General features: G+C 32.3%; 3 protein-coding genes across 10 annotated transcripts in view; all 3 read left to right on the top strand.

The window, feature by feature from the left end:
- The window catches only part of Task6 (TWIK-related acid-sensitive K[+] channel 6), an 83,967-nt gene extending 75,552 nt beyond the window's left edge, over positions 1-8,415 (top strand). For all 3 annotated transcript variants that reach the window (XM_012370063.2, XM_012370062.2, XM_012370061.2), the window contains 4 exons: positions 98-253; positions 695-870; positions 1,237-1,566; positions 1,943-8,415. In XM_012370063.2, the coding sequence (XP_012225486.1) occupies positions 98-253; positions 695-870; positions 1,237-1,566; positions 1,943-2,263 (983 nt within the window). In that variant the 3' untranslated portion in view covers positions 2,264-8,415. The remainder of the gene's footprint in view (positions 1-97; positions 254-694; positions 871-1,236; positions 1,567-1,942) is intronic.
- A 1,663-nt stretch (positions 8,416-10,078) lies between these two features.
- LOC105673868 (zinc finger protein 135) overlaps positions 10,079-23,674 on the top strand; it is a 48,856-nt gene continuing 35,260 nt past the window's right edge. For 2 of the 6 annotated variants that reach the window (XR_010888478.1, XM_067349386.1), the window contains exons 1-4: positions 10,083-10,334; positions 11,401-11,574; positions 12,034-12,370; positions 12,475-12,658. Coding sequence is in view for 5 of the 6 variants with exons in the window: in XM_067349386.1 (XP_067205487.1) it covers positions 10,098-10,334; positions 11,401-11,574; positions 12,034-12,370; positions 12,475-12,658 (932 nt within the window). In the remaining variant the exon portion in view is untranslated. Of the gene's footprint in view, positions 10,335-11,400; positions 11,575-12,033; positions 12,371-12,474; positions 12,659-19,762; positions 22,129-23,674 lie in introns of those variants that run through there. The other 4 variants (XM_067349385.1, XM_067349381.1, XM_067349383.1 and 1 more) reach the window with 4 other exon arrangements.
- Positions 13,252-19,595, top strand: LOC105673862 (zinc finger protein 660-like). Its single transcript, XM_012369804.2, has one exon. It carries the CDS (start codon positions 15,483-15,485, stop codon positions 16,590-16,592), a length of 1,110 nt encoding a protein of 369 aa, XP_012225227.1. The 5' UTR covers positions 13,252-15,482; the 3' UTR covers positions 16,593-19,595.

Raw genomic sequence — 23,674 nt, 5'->3', positions numbered from 1 at the left:
AGTAAAAAAAAATTATAAGAAAAGTTTTAGTCGTTCGGGTGTTGGTGCTTTTACCTTACGTGTATTAATCTAATTATTGCACTCTTTTTGCTTGCAGCCATTGAAAAAATGGTCATACGAAAATATAATATAAGCGAGGACGACTTCAAGATCATGGAAACAGTGGTGCTGAAGACGGAACCTCACAAAGCTGGCCAGCAGTGGAAGTTCGCTGGCGCGTTTTATTATGCTACAACGGTCCTCACCACGATAGGTATGTATTGTAAAATTTTTGTTGTTTACTAAATATTATTAAATAGTTTAAACTAATTATGAGTTTATTACAGTGAACCACCATTGTACTAGTTTTGATTTTTATTAAAATCTTTTTAATATTTCGAACATTCAATGCGACAACTTAGAAAAAACAGATTATTTTGACATTTTAGATTTCTAAATTTTATAAATAGAATAAACAAAAATTTATGAAAATTTATCATTTTTTATAGAATTTTTTAAATTAGATATTTAGATATTTGCTAATTATACAGAAGTTCGAGGTACAAACTAGAATGTTTTGATCAGTTATACACATCTATATTATATACAATATTGTATTTTGTTTGGAGAACATTGAGTTATACGATTTCGAAGTTATAATTTATATTTCTTTGATTTAATAAAATTTATTAACAGTCTTATTTTAATATTCCAGGTTACGGACACTCGACGCCGAATACTGTATACGGCAAACTGTTCACGATGTGCTATGCGATTATTGGTATCCCATTAGGACTCGTAATGTTCCAAAGCATAGGAGAACGGTTGAATAAGTTCTCATCTGTCGTGATACGGAGCGTAAAGCAGCTTCTAAACTGTAAGGACGTCCAGGTAACAATAGCTTGGTCGGAGTACGTTCCTTGTCGGATATTTCGTATGCAATTCAAACAAAATTTATCGCGAACAAATACACATTCTACATCAAGCCGAATATACGAATTACATGATGAAAACTAACAAAATTTTCGAATTAAGCCCAAATAACATTATAAAATTTTATTAAATATGAGTGAAGTTGAGTTGCCTAATTAATAGAAAAATGCTATTTATAAAATAGCAAAATAACAAAATTATAATTAGGGATTGCATGAGCAATCGGCAGAATCATTGGAAATGTAACTTATGTGCATTTATTGTAAATATTTCATATTGCATTGCTCCTGATTTTGCTTTAAATTAATACGCGGTGTGTTGCAGGCCTCGGAGATAAATCTCATCTGCGTGGTTACGACTTTGTCTTGCTTGACTATCGCTGGCGGCGCCGCCGCATTCTCCAGGTACGAAGGGTGGACCTACTTCGATTCCATTTACTATTGCTTTATTACTCTGACGACAATCGGCTTCGGCGACATGGTCGCGTTGCAAAAGGACAACGCGCTCAACAAGAAGCCCGAATATGTGATGTTCGCTTTAATATTTATTCTCTTCGGCTTGGCGATCGTGGCAGCCTCGCTTAATTTGCTGGTTTTGCGATTTGTCACGATGAATACCGAAGACGAAAGACGAGACGAAGCCGAAGCATTGCAGGTACAAATCATTTTTATTCGTATCTACATTCGTTTGTGTTTTTCTCGCATATTTAATGTAATGCTCAAATTGTTATTTTACTTTTTAACGGAATTTTTTTTTATGTCAGGGATTCATAAATTTGTATCGTTAAATAGTGTTCCTTAAATAGTGTTTTTTAAAAATATGGGCACTGTTTACGGAACATGATATACGTACCTACGGGCCTACGGTATTCACGGACTAAAATAGCACTATTATAATTGGCCTAATGTAGCAGAGACTTAATATAGCCGTATATGTATGCATCGGCTAATTTTATTAGCCACTCCCATTCTTTCTGTAATGAACGACCGTATACTTAGTCGGACATAAATCGAATATTCTCGCATCGCAGGCGGCCCAGGGCGCGGTGCGTCTCGAGGGCGATGTAATAACGGCGAACGGCTCGATACTGTCCGGCCAGATCGGCAATCACGGCAACGTGATAACGCTGGACGACGAGGCGTCGGTGTGCAGTTGCCGCTGCAGCGGCTTCCAGAGGAGACGGCGGAGACCGCGCTTCACAGTACGCCGTTCGCCCGGCAAAATCTCGCATTTGCTGCCGATGCAACAGCTGTCGGCGCTGAGTGTGCGGGGCGGCGAGTTGCACCCGCTGCCGCCGCTCACACCGCTTCTGCAATTCCCGCGGCTGTATCAGCATCGCGCGAGCATCTGACGTTGCTCGCCTGCACGAAGCGTGCAGATCTTGGAACAGGAACAGCATCACTATTACGAGCAGCCGCGACGGTTGTCCGTCTGAGGAGAGAATTTCTCTCCGCCAGCCGTCGCCGCCGCCGACTTCAACGAATTTTAATTGTCGTCGAGACGTTATCATCACCGCCACAAGTTCTCCTCTTTCTCTCTCTCTCTTTCTCTCTCTTTCTCTCCTTCTCTCTCTCCCTTCTCTCTCTCTATCTTTCTCTTTCTCTCTTTCTTTTTCTCTCTCCCTATCTGTATTTCGCTCTCGTCGAATGAGAGTGGGGGGGGATTTCATATAGATAGTCAGAGGATCGACTCTGTTAGAAATTGGATTGTCGGAACTGTACAATTCGAATTCAGTTCGAATCAAGTTACCGAGGTAACACGGCGCCGAATGCTCCTCAATGAAAATGTCGTTCGCGATTTGCAACACATGCGGTGCATAATTCTTCCATTAGTGACACACCGTTGTTGTTCAAGTTCGCAGTTTACTCACGTTCGCGTAACCGAGAATATTAGGATATTCGATGGTAATGAATTTCTATCTAATATCGTCTGCGCTAACGAGTAAGGAATGGGCGTTCTCAGTGGAACGCTCAAGATCGAGATGAATTTTTCCGTTCTGGCACTCTTAATAAATGGCTGTGTCATTTACGAAGTGCGACGTGCGATGAGATTCTGTACATGTGATAAATTTCTAGCAATGTAGATTACTTTTAGTCTGTAGCTAAGTTACCCTTAATCTTTTGTGGCCGAAATTACTTTCTTGAGAATAAACGAAAGATTTTCTTAAGAAAAAGTATCGGACTCGTTGGAATGGTGTATTTATCATAAAAATTGATGTAGACTGTTCTCTAGGATGTTACAATTTTTTTACAATTTTTTTTGTCAATTTAAAATTGATCTTTTCTTGATAAGAATTCGATTGTATTTCGAAACAAAGTTGCGATGTTAATCCTGAATATATTATAGTTCACATTTCGAACATAAGTTACGACTTGAAATACTCAGCAATATAATCCTTGTACTCGCTTCCTAATATCACAGCATATTTAGTCGCTTCTTTAGAATAAAGTAGAACAAGAGATGTAGAATCACGTCGCAGGTGTGATTAAATAGCGAGCTGACATTGAAAAGTACTTCTAAATGTACAAAAGGCTATCTTGCAGCCGAAAGGTATGAAAAGATAAAACAGGCGAACGAGAAGGACGAAAGGGAGCGAATGCGAGGCACGAATGTCTAAGCGAAAATCGTGAGAGAATGCGTGCGAGTACGCGTGGGAGCGTGAATGCGTTTGTGTACAAAAATGTAAGAGTGCGTGAATGTATATGCTAAATATATATACCTTACGTTCATGTCTTCACGGGAGAGAGAGAAATATTACAGAAATAAATAGATACACACCAAGGAAAAAAATATACACAAAACCGACACGACTTTTTCATTAAGAAGACATTTTACAATTTGTATATAATATAAAGTATAGAAATTTTAGGTATACGATATAGGAAGCGTTCCGACCTTACAGAGATGTGTGTATAATACATACTTGTAAGATACATCACATGATTATCATACGAGTTCGCGAATACGTGATATATATATCCCAAATTTTGACTTTCCATTTATTATTATTTAAGTTAAGATTGAGATTGTCGAAGTGGCCACAACTACATAGATTTGTAGATTTTAGCTGCCGTAGGTCTCTTCAAAAAATACGCTCGGCCGATGACACGATGCAGAGAAAAATATATAAGGAAAATTGACGAATTCGCCCTCCCCGAATTGATCATTTACAGTTTACCTACGAAGAGTCAATCCATCGAAACACAAAGTACGTATTCCAGTAGATGCGTTATCATACTATAGGATGAACACAAGCGGAACAATTCTCTTGCCTTTTATCGAGAAGTAGAACCTATTTGGATATTTTTAAGACGTATACTGGATTGCACATGTACGAGTAGCATTAAATAGAAGACGTTTCTTTATCCAGTTGATCGTCTACAAACAAAAAAAAAGAAAAAAAAACTGACGAGTACGACAGCTTTCTAGGGATGGAATGTCTTGTTATCCAAATCATGCATATTTATCAAAACATTTATCGCGATGTAATCAGAATGTTCAACGAATCAGATACTCTTAAATCACACTTTGATAATATAAAAATATTAATGTTTATTACGACCAACTTTAATTTATAAAATTCTATTCACATCATGAAATTTGATCATGAAATTTGAAATAAGCGCAATTTTGTGTGAGAATTTACGCATCTCCCAATTAATATAATAAAAAAATTTACACACTAAATTTGTTTAAAATTTAAAACTTAACAGAAAACTGTTTTATTTTTTTAGAGAGTAAGCATGATTATAATGAGACAGCCGTACTTGTCGACCGTTTATCAGTTACGCCATTTTACTTATGGATACCTTACTCTATATAAAAAAAGATAAGAATCGCTAGACCTTACTCCCGTTCATTATCATTAATTACGGCGAATTAAATCTGTAACATATTATAGGTAGTAACAAATAACGATCGCATAGATCGTAAAAGAGATTTTTATGAGATAAGGAGGGTAATAAAAAAGGGCGAAAACGAAAATAAACTAAATGAACGCATAATTAATCATGCATTTTGCATGAATTGATAGTCGATGTAACTTTTTTTGATTTGCCCTCCTCGACGCATCATTTCAACTCGTTTAAGCTAAATAACAGTAATGGTCACAAGCCTTCTCAAAACAACATGTAGATATTTTACAACTTAAAAACGATCAACGTTCCCCATTTGTTCTTAAACTCGTAGTTCATTATATCGAACTTTACCTAGTCTTTACGTAATAAAATTTTGAATAATCGGGTATACAATTTTTTTAATTCTCAGGTAAACATTATAGCGTCTTAAGATAATACAAAAATTATATACACTTTCATATAATATTTTATATTTATTGTAACATTCTATAAAAACAAGTAATTGAGCTTAATAATATTGAAGCTATAGAATTAGCTGGACAAAAAAACATTTTCTTGTTTGCTTTTGATCTCAATTATTCAGTAGGCGACATAAAATTGCTATCTCGTTAGGGTACAAAATATAACTTAATTTAAGAATAAAGTCAGTATATAATTCGTTTCGCAGTAGTCTACATTTGCATGATTAAGAATCTCGTTAAGATATGTTTATCGAAAGTTTGAAGAAATATGATTTTGTCATATCAAAAATATTCTTTCGGCTATCAATCCAAATATTTTGCAAATGTTATATGCAAATATTAGCAGATTTTATATGAATGGAATGTGTTCACGCCGATTTAGCTAAAATGCAGAATGAAATGATGTATTATTTACGTGGACATAATATTTGAAATCCAAATAATGTGTTACTATAATTATATGGCAGCGTCATAATTTCCGTACGTATATTTAAATTGCGATTACTTGTATAAACTTTGATAAAAAAGTATGAAAATACTAATAAAATATATTTAGACATTAACAAGTCTCTAAGTTAAAAAATTTCGTTGTAATATTAGAACCTTAAATGCTGACAAACAATTTAATAATAGTACAGAGTAAAATGGTAAATAGTTCACGAATTTATAGGATAATACATTTACATGCAACTTCCCTATTTTTGTGAAGAGATTACTTTTAATTAATGCATCGTACTAAGAATGAAGCCAGAAGATAATTTCACGCATTATTATAGTATAAATGGCCATAAAATTTGAATATGAGGTTTCTATTGATAATAATTGTAAATTGTGAGAACGTGGCGCTGTTTGTCACGAAAGAATTTTTATTAATTGTATAATAGTATTGTAATATATAAAGCATTTCTGTCTAAGTACTTGAGACGCTTTGTTTCGCATCTGGTTTGGCAATCTTCAACATCATTCAACGATAATCATGTTGCAACAGAGTTCATAATTATCAAATGTTTTACAAAAATTACCATTTCTATTATCAAGTGTTTTACAAAAATTACCATTTTCATTATCTTTATAACAGATCCATGTGAAGGCAAAATTACATTTGATTAATCAATATTCCAAACACGTGTGCGAAAAATGAAATGGTCGCTGAAACATTGTCAAACGAGATCGAAGCATACGTGACACTTCTTACGTATAAAGAAATTGTACGATATAGAGTGAGACATTACGCTTCGTTAAAATTGCTATAAGATTACGTTCACTTCCAAGCCTTTCCCACTTGATGTTTTGTCGTTCAGCTTCCTAAACGAGTCTCATCAATACAGCGTATCAGCGTGAAGTGTACTAGAAATGCTAAAACTATCAACGATTTTACGACCAATGCTAGCTTAGTTAATCCCAACGTTGATGATATAAGATCATTTTAAGACTATAGTCTAGTTAATTAGAACGTAATAAGATAATATCCGAGACCTTCTTGCATGTTATGGGTCTTTCGTTTTATGACCAATGTTTCTAATTTTGGACATTGTAGGACAGCAGCGTAGAATCACAAATTATTATTATATATGTAATTCTGGCAAGAATAATTGCGCAGAATACATAATACGCGTAACATATTTTTTTACTCCATTAAATGCAAGAATGTTTTAGGATATAACGCTTATTCGGAAAGTTCTATTACATAGATTATAGCCTTTAGTTTAAAATTGGTTTGAAAATTTTTGAAACGATACATCAGCGGCCTTCCAAATTCTAGGATATCTGAAATTAAAAGAACGTCTCATGCAATGCACCGATAGAAATATGAAAAATATGTTAAAACGTCACTAATATCACAATCAATTTTATTAATTCAATGTACATGACATAATTTTGTGTTGTAGTGTGTAAATTTTTTAATTGTAATACTTGCGATTACTAATTGGAATCTTTGATGCGTTCTTTTAATTTAGACGTCCGGAAAGTTCAGTGAGGAGCAACAGCACAAACAAGTGCTAGATACAAATCCACCACGTGCTCTATGCATATGTAATGTACATTTGCAAATTTGCACGCGCATACACTCAGTGGAACATTCGCAGATTTAAAGAAAGATTTAAACTTCGTGCATTTTTAACTTTGTATTAAGTAGGTAACGGACACAAAGAGTCTGCTATTAATGTTACCTTACACAAATATAAACAATAATACTTATGATAGTTGTAAATTTACATTACGAAATAACCAAAGAGGTATGGAATTAAAATAAAATTCAAACATTCATGCAATTTTGCTATTATTGTTATAGCATAAAATGTAAGTACATAGTTACGAATTTAACAAACTAATTAATCGATTAATTAACTACACATATGCATCGAAATAACGCAATTTTGTCGTGATCTTAATCAATTTATTAATTGCGCGGTTTTTAAATCGCGAAAAAAATTAAGAAACTTATAAAATAAGCGTGCAGAAATATATATTCGATATTATACCTTCAAAATTTATAACAATTCGTGCTTCTATTATTCTATTTCCGATAATTTCATTGGCTACATCGTTCGATAATAATAGAATTTAAAATAATTTTATGCAAGAGACTGCTGCTGATAAATTTTGCTTGACTGAATTATTCAACAAGTAGATCGGTCGCCTATTTTTTTCAAGAGCAAAATGTACGATTTTGTTGACAGAAAGAAGACAATTGACTTTTAACAGAAAACAAACACACGACTTTCAATCGTCTTTAGTACATATAAAAATTATAATTTGCGATATTAATAGCAATATTGTAAGATGCAACGCAAATGAGATTTACATGATGTTCCTCGACTAATTACGGCTACAATTTTGATGGAAAACCGAAAGAAAGGAGACTACATATCTCTTGTTTTCATGTATTATAAATAGCGTACCCTTCAAGGGCCTTCGGAAAAGCCACTCATGATCGAGACGCAATTGATGTTCAAAAGTTTAAAGGAATATGAGCAAGCCAAAAAAGGGTAAAAATTCAAGATATGATGTGAGAGAGTGATCGGAATCGATTCTCAAATCCCCTGCCTGCACACACCGCCATGTGTAACGACATTTAAGTGGATTGTAATTTGTAAATTATTATGAACTTCCTAATTATATGCTGGTATATTTATGATGATACATGTGCTCTGCCACAATAAAGCAGTTTTTTTATCTAAAAACTTTCACCGCAATATTTCCTTCTCCTATGTACGCATAATTTATTTTTTTACGATACACAAATGACAATGATTATTATGCAGTATAAATCGGATTAATTAAAACCTTTGCAAATGTATAATGAGATATTTATTCATTAAGAATACTTTATTATTTGTTTCATTATACATATAGATAAAAATATCTTGTCGTTCTAAAAACAAAAGTCGTTTCAAAAACAAAAACAAAACATTTTTATTCACTAAGCCTACATTGTTAACATTGCTAATATATTCAAAAACTTGGGATAAATACGATTCTCTAATCATCTATTTTAATTAAAGATAACAGAATTGAATATTCAAAGCATTTTTGTAAGGTGTACATCTATGGAGAGCAAATTTTCTTTGAATTTCTTTTATTGTTGAAGTAAAACACAGCTAGTGCAACGTAGGACATGAGAGATCATTTATAATGGCAAAGTATCTTTTATAATGTAAAGTAAGCAAAGTAAAGTTGATTTCACACAGATTATGATCGCGCTATAAATTTTTGAAATCAGATAGTAGACGAATAAAAAATAATTAAATTTATCTAAACAAGATTATTAATTTTGTTTCAGTTGAATTGAAAGAAAATCGGTGAAAGAAGTTCAATTCTGCGATGATGTGTGTGTAACAGAAGATGTGAAAGCACTCTAAGTTGCTTGGGCTACCACAACGATAAAGGGACATGACGTCCTCTTCTTTTCTCTTGATCTTTATCACTCTTATTTTACGTACAGTGCTGTACTTCATCAATTTAATTTCACTTGTATTCAAAAGCAAATAAGATTTTGGACAAAATGTTTTCTTTTTTTTATTTAATATAAAATATATCTTTCGCAGACTTATTATTGCTCAGTTATTTTTAATTTATAAATTATATTTGTTGCATTAAAAATTCCATATTTACTCTAAAATTTGTTTTTTGGAAACTTTCAAAATTTAATGTCAAATAACTGAGTAAACATTATTCCTTAAAAAATTTTTTAAATACAAAGTACATATAATGAAATATGAGATATCCTATGTATACATAATTTGCATGGCAATAGAGGCTAAAACAGTTTACGTCGAATCAATGAATATATTAACATTTTTAGTACTTCGTTGTTTGCAGCTAGACTTCATGACTTGATCATGCGTCGTTGAAACATCTAACTAAAGTGGGAGTAATTGAGCATGAAAACTTCATAGCATGCACTCGGGTGACCTTTCTCAGTCACCTGCCCGATCAATCAATCGGTGCATGTGTGGATGAGAAATTAAAAAAGGAATTTACGAACACGGGGACTCCCTTTGCAAAACCTCGAATTAATCAAATATTCGAATTATTGTGCAATAATTTTATGTTTCATGCATCGTCTATTCAATATCCTGATGTAAAATGATCAGATTTTCATAATTTTATCTTGATTGCAGTAATTGAGAGAACAATTTCGGGATCTTGGATTCGATTTTATATAAAATCGAATCCACTTACATTGATTTGTTACGTATCATGAGGAAAGAACCTTCGCATCGTTCGGGACTGTCGTGTGTGAAGGCGGTTGGCTTTGGTCGAAGTCGATCGATACGCGAAGCAGCCGTCGAGTCGTTACGAAACTAGTCGAAGCTGCGTCGACCACAGCCGAACAGTGTCGAACGTTGCCGAGGCACGGTACATGACGCGTAGTGAACAACGCGGAGCCCTCTTCGGCTTCGGTACAAACGGCGTTCGCGTTCACGGGCGCGGCTTTGCGTCTCGAGCTGGCGTTTTACATGGTAAAATGTCCTCCCTTGACTATCTGAACTTGTGTCGGCTGTGTCTCGAGAAGGATCGCGTTTCCGTGCCGATTTTTGAAGACGATGGTGACGTACGACAGATTTTTCTCAAGATCACCGCCTGTTTGCCGGTCAAGGTAAGAAGCCAACTACGCCATCGTTTGCAACCAGCCATTTTGTAAGCCTTCTCGGCCGTGTACTCCTTGACCTCATGGTAGATCACTGTTTCCCCGATCGTCTGAATCGCGCTGTACACGAGACAAAAGAAATTCGCGAACTGAGGAATCATGCCACAATGCTATTTGATGCATGATATAATTTGTCAGAAATTTTTCTTTGTTAGCTTTGTGATGCTACTAATTATTTAATAGATTTTTGCCGCGCTTTTCATTTATCATTGTCACCAATTAAAAACGTGGTTCCTGTCGCACATAAATGCTAGCGTTACGTTGTGATGACCATGAATACACGATCTAAAAAATATTCTCATTTCGCACGGGACAAAGTTAATTAATCTTGGTCATGGATGTTTTCGACATTTTGTTGTCGACATTATCGTGTACGTTCATGAAACGCGTAACGCCGACTTGGTATGATTCTCTGAATTCAGTTTTTCCATATTTTGTTTAAAATTGTAATTATAGAATTATTATTTTGATACACGTTATTATGCAATTAATACTAATTTGCACATATTTGTTTATTATATATATTACTATACTTCCTTTTTGCAGAGAAACCGAAATAATAATATTAGACGCCGTGCATGTATTACTGTTATTTTTTCATTTATTGTGTAAAATTTTTAGTAGTAGGATCTTTTAGTTGCTTAAGCATATCAAAGAAAGAATCTAGTGGTTGTAAACAAAAGATTTTTGTTTTTAATATTTTTTATTGTAAAATTATATGTATTTTTTAGTCACTTTTATATAATTGGCTTTCAAATTGAAATATTACATTGTTGCCTATTTTTTTTTAAATAATATGGAAACTTGTGAAAATGTTTTTATTTACAATTAGTTTATATTGTTTAAATATATCTTAATTTCTACAATAATTTTATTAAAAATTATATTGGATTATATAAGCGTACATTATTGAAGCATACAGTTTTAATATTAATAAAAGATATATTAATAAAATATGACTTATATAATTTTTCTTTATTTGTTAAATCTAATTAATTTTTGTTTATGATTGTAGGTAACCAGGGAAGACAAATTACCTAAAAAGATATGTGACGACTGTGTGTATAAAGTAGAATTATGTTATCAATTTTGGAATACAACAGCCAACGCAGAAAAACAATTAATGCAATGGCTAGGCGCAGTAAACATGGACGACAAACAGGGTTACGTTGGAACTGTTCTCAATCCGGTAATTATTATTTTGTATTTATCATGTAAATTCTAGAAAACTTATGAAAAATTAATCTACACCCTATATAGTTACACAGTGAAAGTTAGGAATATAAAAATGATATAAATATATCGATTGTTTTATGTCTGAGTGTTCATTTGTTTATGTTTACCTTAGCAATAATAATAACTATTGGTTTCAATATTTTGTATGCTGTATATTTGTAAGTTTTTGAAATACTTTCAAATTATATTTCTTATATATATTACAATTTTTGGAAACAATATTTAATTGTAGCTATTATTTTATTATGTTAATAATTATACAAAATACAATAAGATTTGTCATTTTAAATTAAAAGGTAAAATATTGAAGATCGATATACCTTAGATTATATTTTATTTATATATTATTAAAACCTTTTGCAATTGAATAAATATGAAATTTAATTATGTTTTGTGTTTTATTAAATCTTAGAACGGAATGAAACCAGGACAGAGCAACGAGAACAGGTTAGATGGTACTGTGATGCAACAAGTAAGCGAACATCAGAACAATATGAATATGGGTATGATGGACAACATAAATTTGGGCATGCCCATGATGATGTCGAGCACTCAACAAGTAACCTCAGTTCCTATGGACAACAGTAATAGCTCCGTACAAAATGTCCAAGCGATAGCTGGTCCAAGTACGCAAGCGACACATGACCAAATTGCGCAAAGTCAAACGGATGCAAGCGCGCATCAAGAAGAAGAAGAAGAAAGTAGTGAAGAAGAAGAAAATACAGACGATGAGTGTGATGGAGATGAAGGTACACATTTATACTATACTATATTCCCTAAGTCATGTTTTTAATGTATTACTAATTGCTCAGAAATTATGAAAAAAATAAACTATTTTGAAATTTTATTTTAGGCCTACCTATAAAAGAAGAAGGGGAAGAAGATCCTAATAATAGTAGAACGATTGAGCCTACAACATTTGTGAATGTGTCCTTGGCGTGTGATGAAGCTGGTCCATCTGGACTTCAACAACAAAAAATTGCTGACATGCCTGAAATGGTGATGTCGCAAGCAGCAGATGTGGATCCGAAAACTGGGTGAGTTTTCTGTTTTTATTTTATTGTTGAAGGGCCAAAGATGTCATTTGTTGTGGCGAACAAAAACAATAACACAAAACATTGTGTTTATTTTATTTATTATTTCTGTTATCATACTTTGATTCTGGATAGACCAAAACTATATTTATTTCTGAATGAAATCAATTAAATAATAAAATAATTACTATAAATTGATATAAAAATAATTTTTGAGAAATTTATAATAGGTTTATTTGTAAATGAATTTAATATCTCTAGAAATATATTATATCTTGAAGTACTCATAATTTTACATATTTTTCACATTTAAAATTGATAATAAAAATTAAAATTGTTGAAAGTTTATTATAAAATATCTTGAAAATTTATATATTGATCTAAAGTAAAGTCGAAATATAGCAGAAATATATTTGAAATTGAGTAGATCTTGAATTAAAAAGAAGGTGCAAGTAAAAAACACAAGGTAAGTTCGAACACACCCCACAACCATCTTTGACCCTAGGTGTTTAGCAATTTAAACAATATTTTCTATCTAATTGCATATTTCAAGTAATTTTATAATTTCATTACTTTAACAAGATATATTACAGCTCTTGAAATTGGATCGCAAATTGCTAAGCACCTTACTTTTACATGTGTTAGCATGTATATGGAGTGCATTTCGATGGAATAAATATGAACATTAAGTTTTACAATGATTTTTATGGAATAGATTGAATAGATATTTATATATATAATCTGATATTTTATTCGAAATGGACTTTATTTTAGATATTATTTATATATGTGCAATAAAATGGATGGAGAGATTTCTCTGGATCATGCTCACGTGTACACAATGCGAAAGAACGATTAGCTTTTTATTTAAAAATCACGAACTAGAAATTCAGCTCGATCTCTCTGTCCACTCGGAAACCAAATGTTTACATGTTGTCGATATTAATATTCCCACGCTTACGTGATGGCACTAAATGCCGCACATGACCGATATTTTAATTGATGCAACGAATACCTATCATTTCTCGTTTATATCTTCGTGCTTTCCGATGCCTGCGCTTTACGATATTGCCAGGACTCTGTATTATTATATTAGTGTTGCGATTAATTTTAAGAGTCACCATTTAATCGACGTACAAATACGTATTCTACAAGATTATTAGTAAATTTTGCGCGTGTGGTTACAATTTTTGGGCGATAAACTAGCGTGCGCAATAGTGTTTTGTAACCGAGAAAATAATCGGTTAAGAACCAATCTCGAGGTTGAAGAAGATCAAGGATCATACTTCTTCCAACTTGAAGCTTCTGCAAACAGAAAAAATTGGCCATTAAGAGACTGCTGAGTGAAGAGGATTTTTTGCATTATAAACATAAAGGCGAGTATCATTATTTTATATATTCTATTTTATTCTGATAGATTGTATTTTTTGTTATTTATAAAACGATGTATTGGACATTTATATTAATAATGTCGGTATTTGAGTTTGCATTGTGTTTGCAAGTTAAAGCGATGCCATTTTGCCGACATCGTATCGATCAGATTTGCGTATCCGATGTGATCTTATTACATACATTTTATTATGCACATCGCTTGCATCGCGCGTATTATTTCGCGCGCTTCTATACAAGTATGAAAAAGATTTATTGTGACAAATGTGAAGGATAGTGAAGGATACTTTTTAATTAATAATAACCAGGCTTGCATTTATAATTGCGCCGGTTTCACGGTATAAAATGAAATTTTATTTTGAAACTGTTTTATCAAGTGTTTATTGCGCCTCGAATTGGCTGCAATATTTGATATATGCGCAAGTACTTAGGATATATCCTAAGTATCATATCGCGATTTTTTAACGTTTGTGAAAGGGAAAAATTATATTATTCAGTCCTGAGTAGAGTGAATAACTGACATATATGAAAGTTGATTGCATTGCTTTTTTTATGCTTTTGCTATATCAAACTTTCAGATTGTCGTTTTTTACTGCAAAGTACTGAACAATAAATTTGATTTTACCCCTTATTTTTAAATATTTTTAGTGCATTTTAATTTTATTTTCAACAGGTGTGATATTTTGAATGCCGTTTATATGTTGAACATAAATATACATGTGCATGAAGAACTATGCTTTGTTTTATACTGTAGAAGTGAGAAGAAGATGCCGCATCATGATGGATTATTTATAAAGGTGAGATTTTTTTACAACTGATTAATTTGCGTTTTAAGATTTTCTCTACAGTTAAATAGAGTGATTTTTGAGTAAAATTTTGCTTTTCTCAAACTCTTTTGCCAAGTTTTATGGCTTCATCTTTACTTTTCCCTTCTGCTATACCATTAGGGAATAAATATACAGTTTTGTGTACATATTTTTAATCATTTATAATTTGAACGGCATTAATTATTAATGAATACAAAAATGAGAACAGGTGTATAAGTGTTCTGCATATTATTTCATAGTATTAATAGTATTTTATACTATTATATAAGATGAATTTTTATGAATTCGGAAAGCTTAATGAATATTGATATAAGTAGCGAATGATGAAACTTCAGAGTTGCTTGACGACAATTTTTTCGGTTCGCACATACGCTCTTGTAACGCATTATTGCTGCGTCTCAAAGGATATCAGCAATGGCCAAGCACCTTGCACCGGCCACCTCGCAGCACTCACACTTAAGCATAAGATCTATCTCTGTCTTTCTGTCTCTATCTATCTATCTCTCTCTTTCTCTCTTATCACTGCCTGTATGCAAAACATATTGTAATGATCACAAAATGCAGAATCAAAAGACAAAGTTGTGTGTGCCTACGGGTCGTTCTCCGTTGCAATGTCCTTGGGTTTTGTCGATTTCAGGGAAGGAGCTGAAACTTTCGGCGGATTGTCAGGGATGCTGCGTCAGATTCTCTCGCCCTCGCCCGAGACCGGGGAGGTCGGCATGTCTGTCAATTGTAATCTTCTACAGAGCAACTCCATATTCTCCAACCAGCCGTCGATGCTATCGTCGACAATACTCCCTCCGCACTTTCAATCCGTGTATCCAGACCAATCCTTGATCGATCAGGTGCAAATTCTTGCCGATTCTTACCCGTGTCCCACGTGCGGGCTTGAATTTCGAGGGGCCCTTAAGCTAAACTATCACATGCGAACGAGTCACGCCATGCGTCCGGAATACGAGCAGCATAATATCGAGAATCAGCCGAGGTACTCATGCGCCGTCTGCTCACGAACATTCGTTGCGCTGAGCCATCTGAAAATGCACGAGGTCACGCACTCTACGTCCGTGACCTCGTGCGCCTCGACCTCCGCGAATATCGCACCGCCCGTTAACATGGACAAGACGTTCGCCTGCGATCTCTGTCCGGCCAATTTCCGGTATCGCACGCTGCTGGAACGCCACCGGAGGATGCATCAGGAGGTCGGCCAGGAGAAGCCTTACTCCTGTCCGAGGTGTCTGATGCGTTTCGAGACCCGCAACCTGTACAACCATCACGCGAAAACGCATAGACCGATGCCGGCGGGCAACGACAGCAGGGTTATCGGCGCGAATGCTGTGTCACCCGTCGAGCCTGTGGCCGGCAATCTCGGCGGTCCCATAATCCCTGCCAAATCTATGACTTATCCCTGCGACTCGTGCTCCAAGCAATTTACCACCGCCGAGTCGTTAACCACGCATAAGGCAGTACACAGATCAAGACCGCTGGTCTGCGACGTATGTGGCAAGGGTTTTACGCATCGCAAGTATTATGTGGTGCATCAACGCATCCACACCGGCGAGAGGCCGTATCTCTGTGCCATGTGCGGCAAATCGTTTACGCAGGCATCGACACTCACTGTACATCGTCGGTATCATACAGGAGAGCGTCCGTACACCTGTACGTTATGCGGAAAAGGATTTGTTACGCGAACGATTATGCTTAATCATATGAAGAAGCATTAAAATGCGGATTAATCGATATTGAAATTTATTGTGCGCGATTTAAATTCAAACGCAATCTTGTGAACATTTTTAAAAAAGATGATAATCAAAAAAAGTTATTTAACCTCGGAGTCTCTAATTTTTCATCAACATTCTAGAAAGAATAATATTCAAAAGTATAAATTAATTTTTTTTAATTAAATTATAATGGAGATTTTTTGAAAGACTCAAGAAATATTTTAAAATCAAAATTACAGATAATCGATATTAGTATAATTGCACAGTAAGAAAATTTAATAATGAGTAAATGGTATTTGAGTCTATATTAATTTTTGAAAGCAAAAATTATTTTTCTGTGAAACTTATATAAATATTTCTATTTAAATTTTTTCTGTTTTCTTTTAATGAGATACAAGGTGTTGATGTCTAAGTGCCTAAAATGACTCAAGTTACTAATTACGGTATAATAAATAAATATGGATATAACGAACGGGTTAAACTGAGGAAGTTAATTTTTTTATGAACGTATTTTACGTGATAGAAAATTTAGTATAGTTTCGGATAAAATATATCTACTGATTAATCGAATCAAATTCACGATAAAATAGGCTAACAATCTTATTCTATAATCATAAATGTTGTCATCACTGTGATATCGTTTGTACATTATACGAAATATTTAGATTAATAATAGTATTATACGATATATAAATCTCTTTCTATCTTTCTGAATGAAAGTTGATATAAATAATTCAGTTTTTAATAAAAGAAATTAGTACCTGCGCAATGGTTTAATGAAGAGTGCCTAAAACTTTCTAAATTTATTTATAAAAAGTGAAACTAAATATAAGCAAAACGCATTAACAATCTGTTTGCGAATTAATCATTTTGGTATTTTGCATGTAAAATTAAATATTTAAATTAATAATTTGCTAATATATAGAAAATGCAGCAATTAATTTCAAGATAAAACTGAATTTAGGTGCCTTTTTAATTAACAGTTACCGAAAGACAGGGTAGAGGATATGTGTAATATTAATTATATAAATGTGAATTGTAAGTATGAAGACGCTTAAATACTTATAATTAGTCGTAGAAATTACGCGCAATTCTATAATAGAACTATAGTAAAATATATACTAAAGTAAATAGCAATATTTAATTATCTTTTGCAAATAATTTTCTTAATAATTTTATTATTGCCTTATGCATGTACTGTTTCTATTAATATCGTAAACTATATTTCAGCATGTATTTTCATGTATTATTAATGTTTAATTACATTAACATTGACAATATTTTTTGGTAGAAATTATATTTGATTACTAAAATAGTCTGGTAAATAAGATGTCTGATCTCATAGAACTTTTTGATTAATTATAAAAACTTATTGAGTGTAGATTGAAGAATTTTTTTGTAACATTTGTTTTAAATGTGACATACATTTCTTTACAATAATGTTTATTGATTATTCCAACAATTACACATATATATATATATATATATATATATATATATATGTTGTTAATAATTTATGTAAAGAAAATTATACGTCTCTAAACTACATTTAAAAAAGTAGAATCTTTTTGATCGCATTTAAGCTTGTCTTGCTGCATATTAGATTTTTTTATAACAAAAAGAATGTTTCGTTTATTTAAAGATAAATTCTGTTTGATTTTCTGCTTGAATAGTGTAGGAAATGAGTTGCAAAAAAGTTTAAGAAATAATTAATATTTGAAAAGAAAATTTACATGATTTAGAAAAAATTATTTTTATACGTAAATCAATTTCAGTACGTTTCAAAAATTATCTGGATAGGCGTCCTATTGGTAAAAAGCACACGTTGATAACGCGTAACTCTATCTTATCTACTATAATTGATCATTGAAACTTTATATTATCATCAATAATTTATGATTTGTTGTTAGATATTAGAGAGAAAGAAATATAATTATTTCATATAAATTTAACAATAAATAGAAAAAAGCTGTAATGCGCAAATATTACATAAAGCTTAAAATTGCCCTGATCATTTTGTAACATTAATAATTCATAATTTGCTATAAAATATATTGCTTGAAAAACGTAAATTATCTTGCATATTCTATGGTTCTATGATTCGTTAAATAAATTTAAAAAAATTAAATTCTTTGTAGCTTTTTAGATAAGGAGAGAAAAGTGAAATATTTAAATTTTATAACTTACTAATTAATTATCATGTATTAATTTTTGATATAAAATTACAGTTTAATATATTTATACCGTTCTCTTATATGAAATATTTTTATCAAATTTTTGTTTTTTTCAATATAGATCTATAATAGGAACTAAGAGGTGTGAACAAATTATCAATATTATAAGAAATTGTAAATAATTTAAAATAAACAATGCAGTCAATTAATCTTTACAACAAATATCAAAATATGTTTTATGTATCTAGAATTATTTTTATATTTTACTTTGAATCTTGCTAAGATATTTAATGTTCAAACTTGCAGGTTTACAAGTACTTTTTATTAAATTGCTACAAAGAAATCAAAATTTATGAAATACATGATCTATGGCTGAATTTATGGCTCGTAAGATAGTAATGCAATATTCTATTTATTCTATAAGCAATAAATAATAAAATTCGAGTATAAAATTTAGCACTTTTAGGAAATTTTACATGATATGAATATTAATAAAAATTAATAATGTTAAGATAATTATTGTTCGCATATTAGTAAATAATACGATGTAAACACGATAAAAAGTTGTTAAAGCTCATATTTTCTCATTGTAGTTTGCAGTAAGGAAATAAGAGTCTTAATGAGCGTAGAATATTACGTAATTACATTTCGTAGTGGCGGATTGTGCTACAGCGCCACGTATAAACGATTAGTACAATTACAATATAGTACAGAAGACGATGGTGTTCGCTCATGAATAAGCATTGCCTAGGTGTATAAGACATCAATAAGAGAAGATATAGAGGACAAATAATAGAGGCTACATAATAAAGAAAATGCTGGAAATCACAAATTAGGCGCTTTATTGATTACCTAACTTCCATAAAATTGAGCACGAGTATCCAGCTGATCGTCCCTGTAAATATCTCGCTTACTTCGTTAAGACAACGATAAAGAACAAAAAGGCTGCGAGAGCAACGAGCACTGATTGACTCCCGTTTGTGTCTCTCTTCTTTGCAGATATTTTGTGTCAAAACTGACGATGCTGCCCCAGGATCGGCAGCAGCGCGGGCCCGATGAAATCAAGCATGCTGAGGATCATACACAGTTACTGATAACGGACTCGTTACACATGTCCACGAAGATGGAGACGGATATATCACACGCTGACGAAATTATCCTACAGTGCGAATGCGGCGAAAGTTTCTTCACTGATCAGGCTCTCAATTTGCATCTAGAAAAGCACAAGGAGGAAGAAGAAATGCAGTCGCAGAGCGAGCAATTAGTCTGTGAGAATTGCGGTTGCAGTTTCTCGACTACATTGCAGCTGAAAGAGCACCAGAAAAAAGAACACGGTTCCGAGGAGTGTTACACTTGCGACCGTTGCAACTACGTGGCCCCAGATGAAGAGGGCCTGAGCGCTCATCAGAGGTGCCACACCGATTATCAATACCAATGCGAGATGTGCGGCGAACAGTTTCAAAGTAAGAACAACTGTCAGGTACATCTCTTATCCCATGAATCGTCGGACAAACCGTTCGAGTGCGATGTTTGCGGCGCCATTTTCCGCTATCGTCAAGGTCTACGACTGCATACGAAGCTGCATCAACCGGACTACGTGCCGCCGCAGAGAAAGCACTGTTGCGAGCTGTGCAACAAGCGTTTCTCCCGTAAGCAGGTGCTGCTGGTACACATGAGGACGCATAGTAATGTGGAATCGCAGAACGAATACGTGTGCCCGATGTGCAACAAGGCCGTGTCCAGCAAGACTTACCTGGCGGTACATCTGCGCAAACATACCGGCGAGAAGCCGCACGTCTGCGACATTTGTGGGAAAGGTTTTATCTCACAGAATTATCTCAGTGTACACCGTCGCACGCACACAGGCGAGAAACCGCATCAATGCACTCACTGTAACAAGAGGTTCACACAACGGACTACGCTGGTAGTACATTTACGGGGTCACACCGGCGACCGACCCTATCCCTGCACGTACTGTCACAAATCGTTTGCTTCTAAAACGATGCTGAACTCGCATCTAAAGACGCATGCGAAGCAAACTGCGCGGCAACAACAAGAACAGCAACAGCAGCGGAGTTCGCAACAGCAACACGAGTTGTCAGAGGAATTGCAGGAGGAATATCAAGATGATCCATCATCTCTCGATACCGTTACTGTAATATTACCTAGTTCAAACTACAGTAAATCATGATAGGTTCCATACTTTTCTATATAATTAAGATTTTTTTTTTTTTTTTTAAACGTTTTTTTTTTTTTTTTTTTTTTTTTTTTTTTTTTGACGTTTCTTTAATGTAGATAATATCTGTGCATAAATGTACGGAGAGAACAACTGCTAAGTGCTTCGCATTCGACATAAACTGATCATTTTCAAATGCTGTAGAATAACTTGTTGGAAGTATACTGTAAAGTATACAACTATGGCTTAGTAGTGATATTTTGTTACACGTTACTCATTAAACTAAGCAAATATGCTTACAATAGACTATTTGGTTATAGTATTTTTTAATGTAAGAATTTTTTTCTTTTAACTCAAGATTAAAATCTTTTTATTCAAAGTTAAGATAAGACAACTATATTTGTAAGTTTTATTTTCTATTTTTTTATGTACATAATATTTTCATCGTAATACGAAGTGTTTATAATAACATTTATATATAAGGATGATTCAAAACAACCTGATATCCTTGAAATTGTTATATTCTTGAGCGATTTCTGAAACGATTTTTTTCTTTTGCAACTATTTTCATTTACAATTCAAGAACTAAGAACAAAATTTTGCAAAAGGAAAAATTGTCTTAGAAATCGCTCAAGAATATGATATTTCAAGAACATTAGGTTTTTTTTTATTCACTCTGTCACAAGCGCGTATTTTAAGAGATTAAAGAAACATGGTTGTCTTTTTGCACATAATTTATCTCTATATTTCCAAACAAATTTACTATTTCTTTTTTTGTGCTTCTTGTTACTTCACTTTCGCCAGATTACATTAGCATGAGATAGCGAGGAAAACATAAAAAACAGTCAAGTAGATGCGAAGCAGTAAAAGAACAATACAAGAGAAGAACTTGCAAATTGTTTGAAGATACGAGTAGATAAATTATGCAGATTATGTTTTATGAAGTTAGAATAGTTACCTCGCATTCCTCTAAAAAGTCTGACTGATGATATTATAACGGTGTTTATCGTAATATATCTGTTTTAAAAAATGACAAAGTAATGCCAGCTATTTAGTTTTAGGTGAAAATATTTACGCAAATTATCTTGCAAACTAAACTATACATAATACGAGATCTGTGAGATTTGATCAGATTGTATATTTCCGAAAATTTTATCAGTAAAATAATGTAGTCAGTTTGATAAATAAATTATTAAATATAAAATAAATTTGCTAGGACATACTGAAACAAATATAATAAATTAGTAAATCCACGTTCAAAGGCGCCAAAAAGAAAAAGCGAGACATTTTGCAAATTACAATAAACCGTCCACAAATTTTTAATTGTGCTACTATGACAGTATTTTTTTGAACTTATGTTTATATTTTTTTAAAGGTGATTATTTTTGATGGTGACTTATTTAACTTTTAGGACAATAATTATTTATTTAATATTTGCTTTGTACTCATTTACCATAGGAATTTAGTAATATGCTGTACATAATTATACTTACATACTCTTAAGAGTGTGATACTTGCCTAATTGTTAAATATTTTAATAAATAATGTGTTAAATGGTCGAAACTAAAATTTTTAGTGCCTTAGATGTGATATGCTATTATTTATACAACCGAAACAAAATTATACATAAATATATAAAAATTGAAAGAATAAAACTTTACAGCAGGCAATTATGATATGACAAGGAAAGTTGCAATAGTTTTTATATAATATTTAGAAATATATATTTTAATTAATATTCTCTTCCATGAATTTGCCTATTTATATACAATACATAAACATTTGAATGATTTTTTTTATAATATAAAACAATTATCAATTTAATCGCATTGATTATATTAAATATATATATATATATATATATATATATTTTTTTTTTTTTTTAATTTAATTAGATTTAATTTTACTTTACATAATTTTCACTTTTCCTATTATTTTGTAAGAGAAAAAATTTTATTATGTTAATTTAAATGGCATTAAATAGTATTATTATTTGAGTTTTTTGCACTGCGTAGTTCTGAATTATTATTAGCATTCTGAAGTATATTCTCAATTATAGTAATCTTCTATATTGTATTATAAATATTATCTAATGTTAAACATTGAAAGAAATCTAAGTTTTTACAAAGAACAAACAGAAATATCTCATGCAAAGAAAACGTTGAAGTTAACTTTCTTGAACTAAAGTTAAATTAGGCTGCTTTGTGTATAAGTTTACATATTTTAATGATATTTTACAAAACATTTTTCATAAACAGAAAATTTGTGATATTTGTAGAAGATGTTTGTAAAAGGAGTTATTTTACTTTTACATAATTTTTTATTTTAATAAATATTTGATGTAAGCAAGTATTATTTTTAATAAAATCTTATATATTGATGGTCCTCGAAAAAATGTTAAAGATTTATTTTAATATATAATCTATAATAGATGCATTCTATAATTGCGCACTAAAAAATGTTCAATTTTTAAATAATTTTAATTACATTTTGATATGCGTGCGTATGTATCGTACATGAAATAACTTGTTAGATGATATTTTTTAGCAGTTTTTTTTTATATAAATTTTGAAATCGGCTTTAAAATTAATATAAACTTAAATAATATATGAATTTTAGTTTGTAATAATTATTTTATAAGATGAGATCTGATTCAATGTGTCATTGATCGCAGTTTTGAACTCATACAGTAAGTAATACAGTAAAATTTTAATATTATGACAGCAAGTTTACTT

This window comes from Linepithema humile, chromosome 2 (assembly GCF_040581485.1).
Source record: "Linepithema humile isolate Giens D197 chromosome 2, Lhum_UNIL_v1.0, whole genome shotgun sequence".
NCBI lineage: Eukaryota > Metazoa > Arthropoda > Insecta > Hymenoptera > Formicidae > Linepithema > Linepithema humile.
The sequence above is the reverse complement of the archived record's forward strand: the minus strand, read 5'-3'. Positions and strand labels throughout refer to the sequence as shown.